Below are 13946 nucleotides of genomic sequence, written 5' to 3' on the forward strand. Positions count from 1 at the left end.
TGATGTAGCAACTTTCCGTTAAAAACAAACGGTATAGTTGATATGAACCTCTGACTCGCCATTAATCGATAGCAGTCATATCAACCACATTGCTTATTTTTAACAAGTGGCAACATTAAAATCACTTAAATAGTTATGTAGTCATGTTGCCGAAATTAAAAGTATGGTGGTCAAATCGACACTAATCCCATAATTAAGTAGTCATTTGAGTAATTTACCCTTATTTTTATGTTTGGAACTTCGAATCCAAATTTTTACAATCAGAAATGACACAGATTTATAGTAATTCCCAGTTTTCCAGTATTACAATACTATATAACACATTCATTCCTGTCATGGTGATTCATTCCAGTTTCTTCTTTTTCAAAACCCTCTCTGAGAGGTTCATGTGATGTCATCTTGGTCCAGAGAGCTCCATTGCAGGGACCAACAATGAAGAGTCGTCGGTTAGATCAGAGTATCGTTCCCAAGGAGAGAACTCATTGGCTCCGGACCTGGATGGTTCAGCTCTTTGAGAAGCTTCCCACTTCTCGGCTAGCCCGTCACCTTCTAGCATCCGAACCACTTCCGACATCTTCGGTCTTTGACTCGGATGATGTTGAATGCATAAAAGAGCAACTCGAACCATTTCTTCAACTTCAATTCTGTCGTAGTTCTTCAGATCCTTGTCAACTAGCAACTCTAGCTTCTTTTCCTGGTGAATTTTTCTTACCTGCATTGCACGTAATTGTATTGATATACGGTAACAATATCTGAATATGCTTCAAGCACAGATATTTCAATGAAAACGAATGGAAAAAAGGTAAATTTTGTTTGATTAGCTCACCCAGTCAAGCATGGCTCCTTTCTGGTTAGCAGTTTTCCCGAATTCGAGTGCCCTCAGTCCAGATATGAGCTCAAGTAATAGGATTCCGAATCCGAAAACATCTGTTTTTTCAGAGGATTGTCCAGTTGATAGATATTCAGGGGCAATATGTCCCACGGTGCCTCTCACGGCTGTTGTTACATGTGATTCTCGATTATACAACAACTTTGCCAATCCGAAATCTCCGACAATGGCCTCACAATCATCATCAAGAAGTATATTTGCTGCCTTAACATCCCTGTGAATTATCTTGGGATCACACTGCTCGTGCAAATACAGTAGCCCCCTTGCTGCTCCTAATGCAATTCTCTTCCTTGTGCCCCAATCCAATGCCGGTTTCACTGCTACGACACACAAGTTATATAACATTAGTCTTGAGTACAAAATTTCGACTTACTGAACATTTGAGATCTAACTTGCTCGGACTCATTTTTTTCATTTTAAAGTACCTTTGAGACGGGTGGCAACGCTTCCATTAGACATGTAAGGGTAAACCAGAAGCCTCTCCGTTGCAGTGACGCAAAAGCCATAGAGACGAAGGAGGTTGCGGTGAACTGCTAAGCTTATGAGTTCAACTTCGGTTTGAAACTGGGTTTCGCCTCTGATGGCGTTTCCATCTTTAAGCCTTTTCACAGCTACGATCGTCCCGTCTTGTAAATACCCTTTGTATACATAACCGAAACCTCCTTTCCCGACTAAGTTCCGGCTGCTGAAATTGTTAGTCGCCACCTGAAGTTCCTTGAAATGGAACCTCTTCAAGTTTCCAAGACAAATTTCTTCCCGGTGTTGTTCTGAGGTGTTAAGAGAAAAAACATGCTTATATGGAGACAAATTAAATTAGCCCTTTTTCATCAACAATATTCTGATTTCATGTCTATATATATATAGTTTTTACTAACCATTAACGTCAAAGAAGATTTGCTGGTTTTGTTTTTTTCTCCACCAAAGAAAGAAACCAAAGGCAAGACTAAGTAGGCAAATGCAGGCAAGTGTTAAGCCAATGGCTAAAGCAATTTCACGGCTCTTGGATCTACTAGAAGGTTTTGAGTCTAAAAAAGCACATAAATATGATGTCAGATTGATAGAATTAAACAAGGGTAAACTACACGTTCAGTACCACAACTATCATTTTTTCTGTTTCGGTCACTCGTCTATTATTTTTTTCAAAATCATACCTAACGTTATATTTCGGTTTCATTTTGGTCACCTGCCGTTAAAAAAATAACATAAATGCGGACATGGCATTCTTTAAATTTTTTCAATAATGATGTGGCATTACCTTATGATGACACGTCAACATCACCGTTAATTTTTTTATCGGTGGGTGACCAAAATGAAACTAAAACATAACGTTAGGTATAATTTTGAAACAAAAAAAAAGTTGGGTGACCAAAACAAAACAAAAGTGATAGCTGGGGTACTAAACATTTAGTTTACCCGTTAAACAATTACTTGAAAAACATTGAAGAGGGAAGGTTTTGTTCTTACTTTGTGAATTATTTAAAGAAAGAGACATTGGCATTGGTCTGGTTCTGGAGCAGTCTTTTTCAGTCTCCACACTACAAATCAGTGGGTTTCCGACAATGCTGTGTCAACTAAAAAATATGTAAGCAAATAATATATATGTATATATATGCTTTATACAGGATAATTTACATGGTAAAACAAGATCTAACTCTTTATCTTACTCGTATGTTTTTGCAAGCAATTCTGGCAATGGACCGCCCAAATTATTGAAGGACAAGTCCCTGTAATATCAGACAGATCCCACATATTGTTGGAAATCATCGTACTGTGTCTGATATGAACCAATTTTGGAGATAAAATAACTGGAATGGAATTCATAGGATTTAGTGAATTACATACAGGAAATTTAGTTGCGACATGTTTGCCACAGAGGAAGGGATTGCTCCTGAGAGAGTGTTGTTATTCAGCCTCCTGTTATCATTCAAACAGAACCTCATCATCAAGTTCAAACCTTTTTTTATCTGTAGATACTTTGAACAACCGTAGTTCGAAACAATTCATGTTCAAAACAGCTCACATGGTAGCTGTGGATGCTGGAATTAGCTGTTCGGATACAACTCGTGTCCCGAACAGCAGTTGTTTCGAACATGAGCTGCTCCAAACAGGTTCAGAAACAGTTATATGTTGGTTCAAAAGAGATAGCAGCATGATTACACGGACATCGATACTTACAGATACTGAAGGCTCTTCAGATGGGACAGAGTGCCGGGAATTCGACCTTCGAAACGGTTGTTAGAAAGATCAATGTTTTCGAGCTTCGAAAGCTTCCCTAGTTCCGATGGTATATTTCCTGATATATTGTTATTCTGAAGACTCCTGTAAAAGCAAAGGATCTTCATTGAACAAAGCAATCATAAACTAAATCACAATTTGTGAGAGGAAAATCTGAGAATTGATGCTCACAGAAGCTGGAGATTTGTCAAGTTTCCAATGGTAGGGGGAAGAGTACCAGACAAATTATGGCTTGGAGCTTCCCTGTAGCAAGAAAAAACATTTGAGCCAACAGGCTTGTAATAAGTTCATTTAAACATAACATCAAATACTTACAAGACAGTGACAACACCGTCAGCACAAGTGATCATGTTCCAATCGCAAGGATCAACAGCAGTGTAATCCCAGGTCTTAAATACTCCATGAGGATCAACCAGAGAAGCTTTTATGTCCGTTAAAGCTAGCACTGAACAAAACAAAACAATCATTTCCTGCTTGCGAATTCACTTGTTTTTTTTACGGAATTGAACAAGACAAACAACCATGTGGTTCCAGTTACCTTCAACGCTAACATCTTTTGGTGGAAGCGATCCAAATGCACAAGTCCACAAGCAGACCAAAACCACACAACTCAAAACAAACCCGTCTTTCGTTAACCCCATTGATCCAGCACTTGTTGCAGTTCTAAAAGAAAACAGGTTCTTGTAAGAAATGACCCAAACGGTAGATTGTTTTTGTCGCTGTCGGAACTTTCTGTGAGAGCTCAGAACTATGGAGAACCAGAAACTTTGATCGGTGACATGGCTGTCACTGGTTCAAATCAAAAGCTGAGGGAAAAAAGAAGAGTATATAAGAAAGATAAGTTACATTAACCAAACAATTATGATTTCAAATGATGCTTTGATAAAGGAATCCTTTCAATCATGCATTTATGTTTGGAATTGGATTTTGTTGACAAGTTTATCAATTGTAATTATAAAGTTTTTTTTTGAAGTGAGGTGTTAACTGTAAAGCATTATAATTATACTATATAATTGGATGCTTAATCGAAATTCTTTTTGAATTTTACTTTTACCGGTTTTTTTGTTAAAAAAAAAATAATAACAAAACAGTAGCGTATTTCTTTAATTGTATATTAAGGTTATCGCACGTGAGATTTTTTGATGGTTTTGTTATTATTTTTTTAATAAAACTGGTAAAAAATTACATGAAATATTATTATTTCTACCGGTTTTTTTATTATTGGGCGTTTTACCAGTTTTGTTAACATATCCGGTAAATAACTACATAAAATATTATTATTTTCTACCGGTTTTGTTATTATTGGGCACTTTACCGGAAATGTTAAAAAACATTAATGTTTTAGGCAAAAATAATAATGTTTTAGGTATTTTTTTATCGATTTTGTTAAAAAATAACAACAAAACTGATAACATCTTTTCTTAGCTATATATTAAGGTTGTCACATGGTAGAACTTTCCTAAAGTTAAACGGGGAGTCTGGCTAACATTCCCCAGATGGGTAAAATTAGGTACATATTGTTGGTAGTAAAAGATTTAGGAAATATAATTGATGAAAAATTATTGAGAATATGTGGTATTTGTTATAAGATCTGGATTCAAGCAATTGCGTCTGCAGAATATATATTTATAAATTTAGATTAAATGTTAATATGGATCTAATATGACTTAAATTCGACCATATTTATGTATAATATTAATATTATAAATAATTGTTGATACTTAATAAATTATGTATTTTATTTTTCAAGTATATTTATATTTATAAATGATTAATAGAACTTATTTAGTGACCTTAATGGCCAGAAGAGAATATTATTTTTTCGATAGGATCTGAATTCAAATAACTGCATATGTAGATTGTATGTGCGTTATCATGGCTAACGGAGATTCTAAACAAATATCACCTTAGACTATTTTAAAAAATAACAAATAAATAGTTTTTGAGTATGTTCAATTTACGTACTTTTAATGATCTTAAATCAGTGTAAACTTTTTAATTTTATAATATTTAACTATATTCTAGCTCATATTTTTATTCTAATATTTAATGAATTTAAATATGTATTATAAAATATTAAACATAAGAAAATTAATATATTTTTTAATATTTACATTATGATATTATAATTTAATTTTCGTATGATATAATACATAAAATTTAAAGAACAAATATTATAAATTATGTAATCTAAATTCTATTTTTTTTTTAAATATTTTGAGGCTAACTCAACTCGATATGCCAACGAAACCTCAAAATTAATATCATTAAATATTTTTATTTGATATTTACATATTTTTTATATTGATTTTTTTAAAAAAATATTTAACCACCTTCTAGAAATAGACACATCATGGATGAAGAGCTCCCTGGCTTTTTGTTAGGAAGTGCGTTTTCAGGCCTTAGAAAGGCCATTGATATAAAAGCCAGTTGCTTTCTGTAATTTGGACAATATTCTGGTTCAATATTGAGAGTAATTATTCTCATGTTAATGGAGCATTGCCAACCAAATGGAAATAGCACATATACTTTCACAACTATATATATACATATAAAATAAAGTCCAATGAAAATGAAATTAGTATATATATATATATATATATATTATAAATTAAATTAAACAATTTTTTTTAACTTGATTTGAAATATTCAACGAGTTGACAATCGTCATATTTGATTATCAGAGCAATTAAAATTATAAATTTTCGAGTTAGAAAAATATATACAAAAACTCTAAGCTTCCTTACTTTTATAATAGATATGTAGGGGTCCGTTTGTTTTTTTGTAATTGGTTTTCTGGAAAATGTTTTTCTCATTTTTTAATGTTTGGTTGGCGGAAAACAGATGATTAATGTAATTCATTTTCCTGATCAACTGGATTTCCTTTACATTTTCTGGAAAATAACTTACGATCTGATTTTTCGTAAGTCGTTTTACGAAATTTTCACTTCAAATATAAACACTCAAAACATTATTATTTTATATATTTAATACTAATATATATAAACATAATTATTTTATTATATTTCATGATATTCCTAAACATAAAAATATAAGTTCAATAACTAAAATATACAAGTTTAGAAAATATATGAACATAAATAATCAAAATTCAACAGAATAATACACATATGTAAAAATCACATCAAATATCCAAGTTATACAAATTTATCTTTACATAGTTACTCATACAAACATAATTTAATAATACATATTTACTCTATTATATTTTATGAATTTCATAAGTATAAATATATAAGTCAAATAAGCAAAACACATAGGAATGATATAAACATCATAATTTGTGAATACGAAAAAATCACATAAAGAATTTATTTTATGTAGTAATTCATAGCATAAGAAAGATATCATATCTATAATACTTAAATTACTCATTTAGAGATTATATTAAACTGACAAATCGTATATGTTCAAATCATTGACTATTTAGATCAATTCACATCGCTCACAATAGATAATCAAATCATAATATTAGATGCTTGATAAGTTTTGTGATTGTCAATTATGATCATTAATTATTGTAGTATGTTATTCATAAATTTATGAATATAACATCATTAAATATTTGATAAGGGTGTTTATCATTTTCTAATTAAGTAAAATCGATCTCTATTTAATTAAGTAAATGCACACCGACATGTATTCAACGCCCAAATTCTATGTCAAGTATTGTGAGCATCAAAAGCTAGCTAATAGCCCTTATCTTAACACCATGAACCTCCAAAATAAGATGGAGTGGGATGAAATTTCTACCAAGAATCTTATAGGCAGCGCTGAAACAAGTAATTCAAAACCTAGCTCAATATGGTAGGCGAAGATTCATGTGGGCGGAGTCAGTGTATCAGGTTCAGAATTTACTGCTGCTTCTCTCTTTTCTAGAATATATTAACAAATAATAAAAATATTAGGCCGAATAGAATAAATTCCCTTCCCAAAGGAACCCTGGACACCTCACATTTTCCCCTTTTTATAGTGCAGGGATCACTTTTTAAATATTCCATTTATTAGTGTAAGAATTCAAGATTCCCAATATTTATATTAAGTGAATTTAGTTAATATTATTTTCTTTATCTAACTCATCAATCTATGGAGTGAGTTTAGTGATAGAAAAAAATATTAATTTTTTTAGAGGTCTCATGTTCGAACAACTATATATATATAGTATTAATGATTAAAAAATTAGAACATATACTGTTTTGTAATTATCTTAAATCGATATTAAAATACTATAAATTCGTCTGAATTGCTTTCTTCATTGTATGCATGAATAAAGCTAAAGCAGCATTTTCGTCTTGTCCCCCATCAACATCGGAACCAAGAAAGAAGACCACAAGAAAAGATTATACTCCTGTTTTTTTATTAGTTTAAGGAAAAAGAAAAGCATCGCAGCAATGTTTGTTTGGTTCAAGTTTGAGATGCTTCATCAAATTTTCATCATTAATTCGTCCTTGTCCAATACATTTTATTACACATAAACAAACATGAATGCCTTGATTCCTCCAAGGTCGTAAACAAAAGCAATACGAAAGGTCCTTTGTCGGCTAATAATGGCCGTTGAGCAGTTTTCAAGACTCTTTCCTAGTTACCCTGTCATTTTAACCTACTGATTAGAACCAACGGTCTGAAATCCGGATTAATATTTTAACTTGAATATATACAGATGATATAAAGGGATAACTGTGGTAATAATTCAAACGACCGCACAATATATTGCAAAGAATAACATTTGATGGGCAGTAAAACCTCCTCACCTGAAGCAGTAAATTCCCAAAGCTGTTGTAATTTCATGAGTGACTGATATGGCGAAGTGCAAGTAAAATGATGCTGTTTGAAAAAAAAGAGATTATCAGGCAAAATGATAACAGTATCCCATACTCTCAAGTAATCTAAACGGACTAAATAATGAAAGCAGTTATACCTGTGAATACACAGTAACCAAGAAGAACCCAGAATTCATCTACTAAAGGAACACTGGAGAAGAAAATGGAAAAAGAAACTATTAGCATTCATGTTGATGAGGAATCGGACTTGTCAGTTCATGTTTTCATGTTAGTTTTTCATGTCCAAATCATATATTTGTTTCGTTTAATATGCATACCCTTCATTTTGTCTAGCTGTAAGAGCATTTGCAACTGCCAAAGGAAGGTATAAGAGTGACTGCATATGAAACATATAACAATTTAATGCACACATCCTTCATTCGGTTTAGCTGTAAGATCATTTGCAATTGCCAAAGGAAGACATAAGAGTGACTGCATGTGAAATATATAACAATTTAAAACACGTATCCTTCATTCAGTTTAGCTGTAGGAGCATTTGCAGTTGCCAATGGAAGGTACAAACAGCTCATGTTGGTCTAGAATGATAATAGTTCGGTCCGGTTTTTTAAAAAACCGAACAAAGTAGATAGGGACATCAAGTAAGAATTGTTACATACCATGCACATGTTTGTTTTCAATCCCTTGGGTTCATCACACAAGTGAGCCAGAATCATCCTTCCCTGTCAATAAATAACTTTCCTTCGGTAAACATATTAATTAGACTAACATATATACTCACCAACAAGCAAAGCTTACCACGAGGAACCCGAATGCGAGCCCCGTTCCTAGTACAAGTAAATGTGGGTGATTTCTCATGATATCAGAGGGCGAAACATAATCCCTTCACAATAATAATAAAAATACTACAGTTCATGTAATGCCAATATGTACAAAATAAGAACCCAACAGTCCTATTTAAATAAAAAAAAATACATGCAATTTACCAAAGCAGCACTCCTCCTATGAGTAACATTAAAGGGTGAAACTGACAAGGAAAAACAGGAAAAAAAAAACTTCAGTTGAGAATCTAAAGTATGTGTATGCAAGGATGAAAGAACGAAACAAAGAAAGGGTTAGAGAAATACCATTGCTAATGCAAGTAACATGCTTCCTTTTCTTTCTAGAATGACATTATGGACATTGCTTACACTGCAAATGAAACCGTACAACATAAGAGAAGTTAATGTTGACCTATATTATTCAATTTCAAATTCGATTTGTAGTATTTCTAGTACAATATACAGGAAGATGTGCATTTGAGCACCCTTAAACTGTTATTTTTTTTTTTCAATTTATGAGTGAGGAAGAGTTTGGATGATATAAGTATTGTATCAAAATTAAATGTTAAAAATAAAATTTTAATAAAAATGAAAAAAATATGGGAGGACAATTAATGTGAATACTTCTTACTTGCAAGCGACGGTAGGTGTAACACCAAATGCTGTCATCAAATACAGTGTAGCTTTGTTTGTTGGAATCTCTGATGTCAAAAAAAAGAAGAAAAATAAGTAAATAACTATGGTTAAACAAACTAAGGGAACCAAATCTTGATTTACATATCTTAACATATATTATGTGCTTATATTTATCGAATAAATAAAGTATATAATGATTCATGATAAGTAAAAGTTTCTTATTTAATTTATAAGTATCGAGCATAATGATAATATATATTTCAATGAAACCATTTATATTCCAACTATGAAATGATAATATTAAAAGAAATAGCTACAAATCTCGAACAAAAATATAATAAAATATATAAAAAAATATCACACCATACTTTACCTAAACTTACCATTAAGAAAAGGTACCCAACTGAACAAAGGAATGGACACTCCAAATGGCTGAGCCCACCACTCCGCACCTTGGAATGAAATATTTAGGGGGAAAAATACAATTAGAAAGAAGTGAAAACAAAATTGAATAATTAATTAGACCAGATGAGATTTTTCACACTCGTTCAAGTTCTCTCTTTCATAAATTCTGTCCCGAATTAGAATTATAAAAATCGAATAATTAATTAGGCCAGATAGATATGAGATCTTTTAAGAATTAATAGAAACCGATTAGATTTGGATTTTACCATTCCTATTTGTATATAAGATACATATTAATAACGAACACACACACACAAATTGGAAGAACATAAACGAAATTAGTAAAGTTTGAATGTGAGACACCCAATGCACAAAGAAGACAAGAAATGAGGAAACGTACCAACCCATGTTGTAAAAAGTGGCATGTATATATGAGGGCATTACCCTCTGTTGGCCCATTAATTACAGGAAGTATAAGCGTATTGGTGAAACAGCTGCATGATAAACATAGGGAGGAAAAAGAAGGTATAAGTACAAAGCAATTATAGTGTAATCAAAATAAACGAAGGGCCTGGTTTCTTACAAGGGAAACCAGATTTCATTTTACATTTTACTCACTGTTCCCATGTAGCTCCATAAAATGTAATGGCTGTGATAACCCAGAACCAGAAAGTGTCCCTCCCAGACATGGATGTGCTTCCAACAGCCATGATTACAAGCTGTAAAAATGGAGGAATTCCCATTAGCCATGAATGTCATAGTTTTACAGCAAAATGATGATCTCAATGATAACAGTAAAAAAAGTAAGCAAAAACAAACAGGGACTAACACATAATTTTATGTCAGGGACCAACTTAACAAATATATAAATTATATGAGAATATAAAATTTCAAAAGAGATCGACCGCCCCTAGTCCCATTCGATCCATCCCTGAAAACAAGTATTCATTCATGTAGAGTGGTAAAGACATACCGCACATGCAAGCGCGTCGCAGCCTGTGAAAATTTCAGGTTGGCCATGAAAACAATTGCTGAGTCAGAATTTAGTAGTAAAATGGAGGAAAATGGATGATGATGGTGAGGGATGGTACCATGATCGAAAAGTTCACCGAGTGGACCAGAGGAGTTTGTTCTTCTAGCCTGCTTCCCATCGATAGCATCAAAAGTCTAGCAAGTAGATCAATGATATATGTCAAAACAACCCCACCCCCATGTCCTGAAAAACTGAAGTAAAATGTTTACACCGGGGAAGAGGTGTGAATTACCTGATATAAAAATAAAAGTAAGCCGTGCGCAAAATGAACCCATCTTGGTGGGGGTGAATCGCAGTAAGGTGTATATATCTGGAACGGTAAAAACAAATGCTCAAGATATATATATATATATTTTTTGAAAATATTAAGGCATTTTTGAAGCACATAATGTAGATTATGGATGTAAATAAGATTATTAGATAGGATTAGATGAAATCTCAGATTAATTTATTTAATTAATTTGGATGAAAATAAAAGTTCAGTGTTTAGTTGCATATACCTAAAAGTATATTTTTATTAAACTGTTATTGTTACAAAGTTCAATTATTTTAATAATAAAATTAATTATTTTTATATTTTTATATACTTAAATATACTCATAATTAATACATAAAAAAATTTAAAAGGATAAATTATACCAAAGTCTATTACATTACGGAAGGGATGGGATGCTATGAGATTACATCTTATATTATATTATACTTGACTGTATGAATATAATGAGATGTTATAAGAGAGTTTCAGATTCTCACATAGGCGAGCAGGGCAGATACGACCAAGAACATAAATCCTGTAAGTGTTATCTTGAGAAACAAAAGCATGGCAAATTAGTAAGTAATATATGCATATGCCCTCTGTGGGTGCATTTATGTGTATGTAACGACCGGGTTCCATGACAATTCCCTCGAGCTGCCCCACATGTCTAGTTCATTTGTACTCTTCAGCATGACAAGCCACGACCTTGAGACTCATTGAACCCGGTCGATGAAAATGACGATCTAGAGTAATAAGCATTGCGTACCATGTTTGGCCTGGAGAAAATGGCGAGCAGGTGGCGTGCGTACGCATATACAAACATAAATACATTAACAGCAGCAAACACAATTTAATTTCATTCATTAAGCTATATATATGGAATTAGCACAATCGAACTCAATATTATTAACAGAAGGGGGGAAAGTGAAAGAAATTTACGGCATCCATAGAGGGAAGAAGTTGACAAGGCGGCTCCAAAATGGCTGCAATACGTATTTAGCAAGGTAAGAGTGATCCACTCCACTGTACTTGTATCTATGCAAAGCTGCTATTCCATGTGCACCTATATACCCCATTTCTCCTTGTTATTCAACTTCTCAAACCTGTACACAAAACTCGCATTGTTTAATCACTTGTATATACTGAAACGAGATTATAAAGAAATGGTATTACCGTAAATAATGGAAGAAATGGGGATTCGAAATGAAATAGCGAAAGGGATTATAGTGGCGGTTTGCTTTCATGGATTGGTGGGCTTTTTAGGCTTAATTTGTCGGTTTCGACGATGATGGATAAGGGTGCAGGTGGAGTGGTGGAGATGGAAAGACAAATTCGTATATAAGCTCTGCCAAATTTCGTTTTAGTCCTCAGTAACGTCTGATGCTTTATCCTATGTATGTGATTGTGGATTAACCAGTAATTTTTAACGTTAAATGCTTTTTTTATAATGAGAAAAATAATACTAATTTCGAAAACTAGATGGTTTAAATATTTTTCGAAAATAACTTTTCAGTCGACGGAAGAGTTTTCCTCTTAAATATAATGGGCAACCCTGAGCCAAGAACCGACGGTAGCTCCTCCTTCTGCGGTGGTTCTACAACCAGAATGGCCATGCTTTTAGGAGGAGAGTAAGCCGCGTAACGAAAGACTGGATTGGATTAGTATTTCGAGGTTGTTGGATACAGCCGTAAAACGCTAAAACTAAAGACGCTTTTTTTTATTAAAAAATACGAAATGTATTGGCAATTTATAGTATTTAAATTGCTTTTTAATTATTAAATTTATTAAAATTACAAAATAATTATTAAAATTATTAAAATGGGTTAAAATGACCAAACATTCATGTGTACAAATGAGTCATGCTGAAATAATGGTTACTGATTACACCAATATTGTATTTTTTTAAATATTGCATTACTGTTTTTATTTTTAAAATATAGTAAAAGCTATAGTGAATTTAAAGACGGATTGGAAGCATGATTTTCACTGTTTAAAAAAATATTTTGCATTAAAAAATTGAAGACGGCAGGAATGTACGATGTCTATAATATTCATGACTTAATTTAGAATAAAAAATTTTGAACCCCATAAATACATGACGTCTTAATTATTCCTAATATTTTGAAATAGTTTTTTAGAATTCCATGAATACATGGTGTCTTCACTATTATTAAATATAAGCCACATTTGTCCGTGGCTACAAACTAATCCATTGATTGATTACTGTATTAATTGAAAGGTAGAGACCGGAAACAAATACTTTTCATTTGCCATGCGGAGAGTGCATCATTACTCTAGAAGACGTGGTTATGCAAACGAGGGTCCTGGTAAATGAAAAGCTATTGATTGATCATACTAAACTCAATGCTCAGGAGCTTTGCTTAAAATATCTTAGGAATGTGCTATATGGGAGATATATAAAAGGTTCTCATATAAAAATGACTTGGTTGGAGAACGAATTTAAAATCACCGATTATAGTACGGGAGAAGAGATTACGCGTGGAGCTCGAGCATATCTTATGCAACTCATTGGAGTGATACTTATGCCAGATAGTTTTGGTAATCTGGTTCACACACATTATCTCCAATTTATGGATGAGTTTTAGGAAGTTGACATATATAGTTGGGGTTTGGCAATACTAGCATTTTTATATCGTGAGTTGTACAAGACCTCCTTATTATAAAATGGTAAAAAAAGTGTGGGCATTAATAGATGTCTACTATTATTGCAAGCATGAGTTTGACAATGACTGTCATTTTATACACCAATTACTCGAGTTTGATTCGTTTTCCTCTTATTAGAAGGTAATATTTTTATTTTAGTTTATTTTTTTACTTTAGTTTAAAATATCTTTTGCATACTATTTGTTAA

General features: G+C 32.5%; 2 protein-coding genes across 3 annotated transcripts; both read right to left on the reverse strand.

The window, feature by feature from the left end:
* Positions 1 to 239: 239 nt before the first annotated feature.
* Positions 240 to 4003, reverse strand: LOC120184293 (protein NSP-INTERACTING KINASE 2-like). 2 transcript variants are annotated; one of them, XM_039188798.1, is made up of 11 exons: positions 3663 to 4003; positions 3440 to 3569; positions 3296 to 3367; positions 3065 to 3208; positions 2732 to 2803; positions 2554 to 2613; positions 2354 to 2451; positions 1765 to 1914; positions 1315 to 1656; positions 827 to 1209; positions 240 to 712 (listed from the first exon to the last, which is right to left on the reverse strand). In XM_039188798.1, the coding sequence occupies exons 1-11, from the start codon at positions 3763 to 3765 to the stop codon at positions 395 to 397; spliced, it is 1872 nt and encodes a 623-aa protein (XP_039044729.1). In that variant the 5' UTR covers positions 3766 to 4003; the 3' UTR covers positions 240 to 394. The 2 variants fall into 2 exon arrangements, with proteins under 2 accessions (XP_039044729.1, XP_039044734.1); XM_039188803.1 differs by having other exon boundaries at positions 827 to 1206; positions 3663 to 3998.
* Positions 4004 to 7626: 3623 nt separating this feature from the next.
* Positions 7627 to 12183, reverse strand: LOC120184310 (choline/ethanolaminephosphotransferase 1-like). The gene is made up of 18 exons (XM_039188810.1): positions 12014 to 12183; positions 11841 to 11850; positions 11572 to 11622; positions 11051 to 11128; positions 10877 to 10952; positions 10759 to 10781; positions 10404 to 10504; positions 10182 to 10279; positions 9764 to 9832; positions 9376 to 9445; positions 9051 to 9114; positions 8910 to 8950; positions 8722 to 8806; positions 8583 to 8645; positions 8244 to 8302; positions 8064 to 8116; positions 7897 to 7969; positions 7627 to 7732 (listed from the first exon to the last, which is right to left on the reverse strand). The coding sequence occupies exons 1-18, from the start codon at positions 12148 to 12150 to the stop codon at positions 7711 to 7713; spliced, it is 1173 nt and encodes a 390-aa protein (XP_039044741.1). The 5' UTR covers positions 12151 to 12183; the 3' UTR covers positions 7627 to 7710.
* Positions 12184 to 13946: the final 1763 nt, after the last annotated feature.

Source organism: Hibiscus syriacus, unplaced genomic scaffold (genome assembly GCF_006381635.1).
Source record: "Hibiscus syriacus cultivar Baekdansim isolate YM2019G1 unplaced genomic scaffold, ASM638163v2 tig00003731_pilon, whole genome shotgun sequence".
Taxonomy (NCBI): Eukaryota; Viridiplantae; Streptophyta; class Magnoliopsida; order Malvales; family Malvaceae; genus Hibiscus; species Hibiscus syriacus.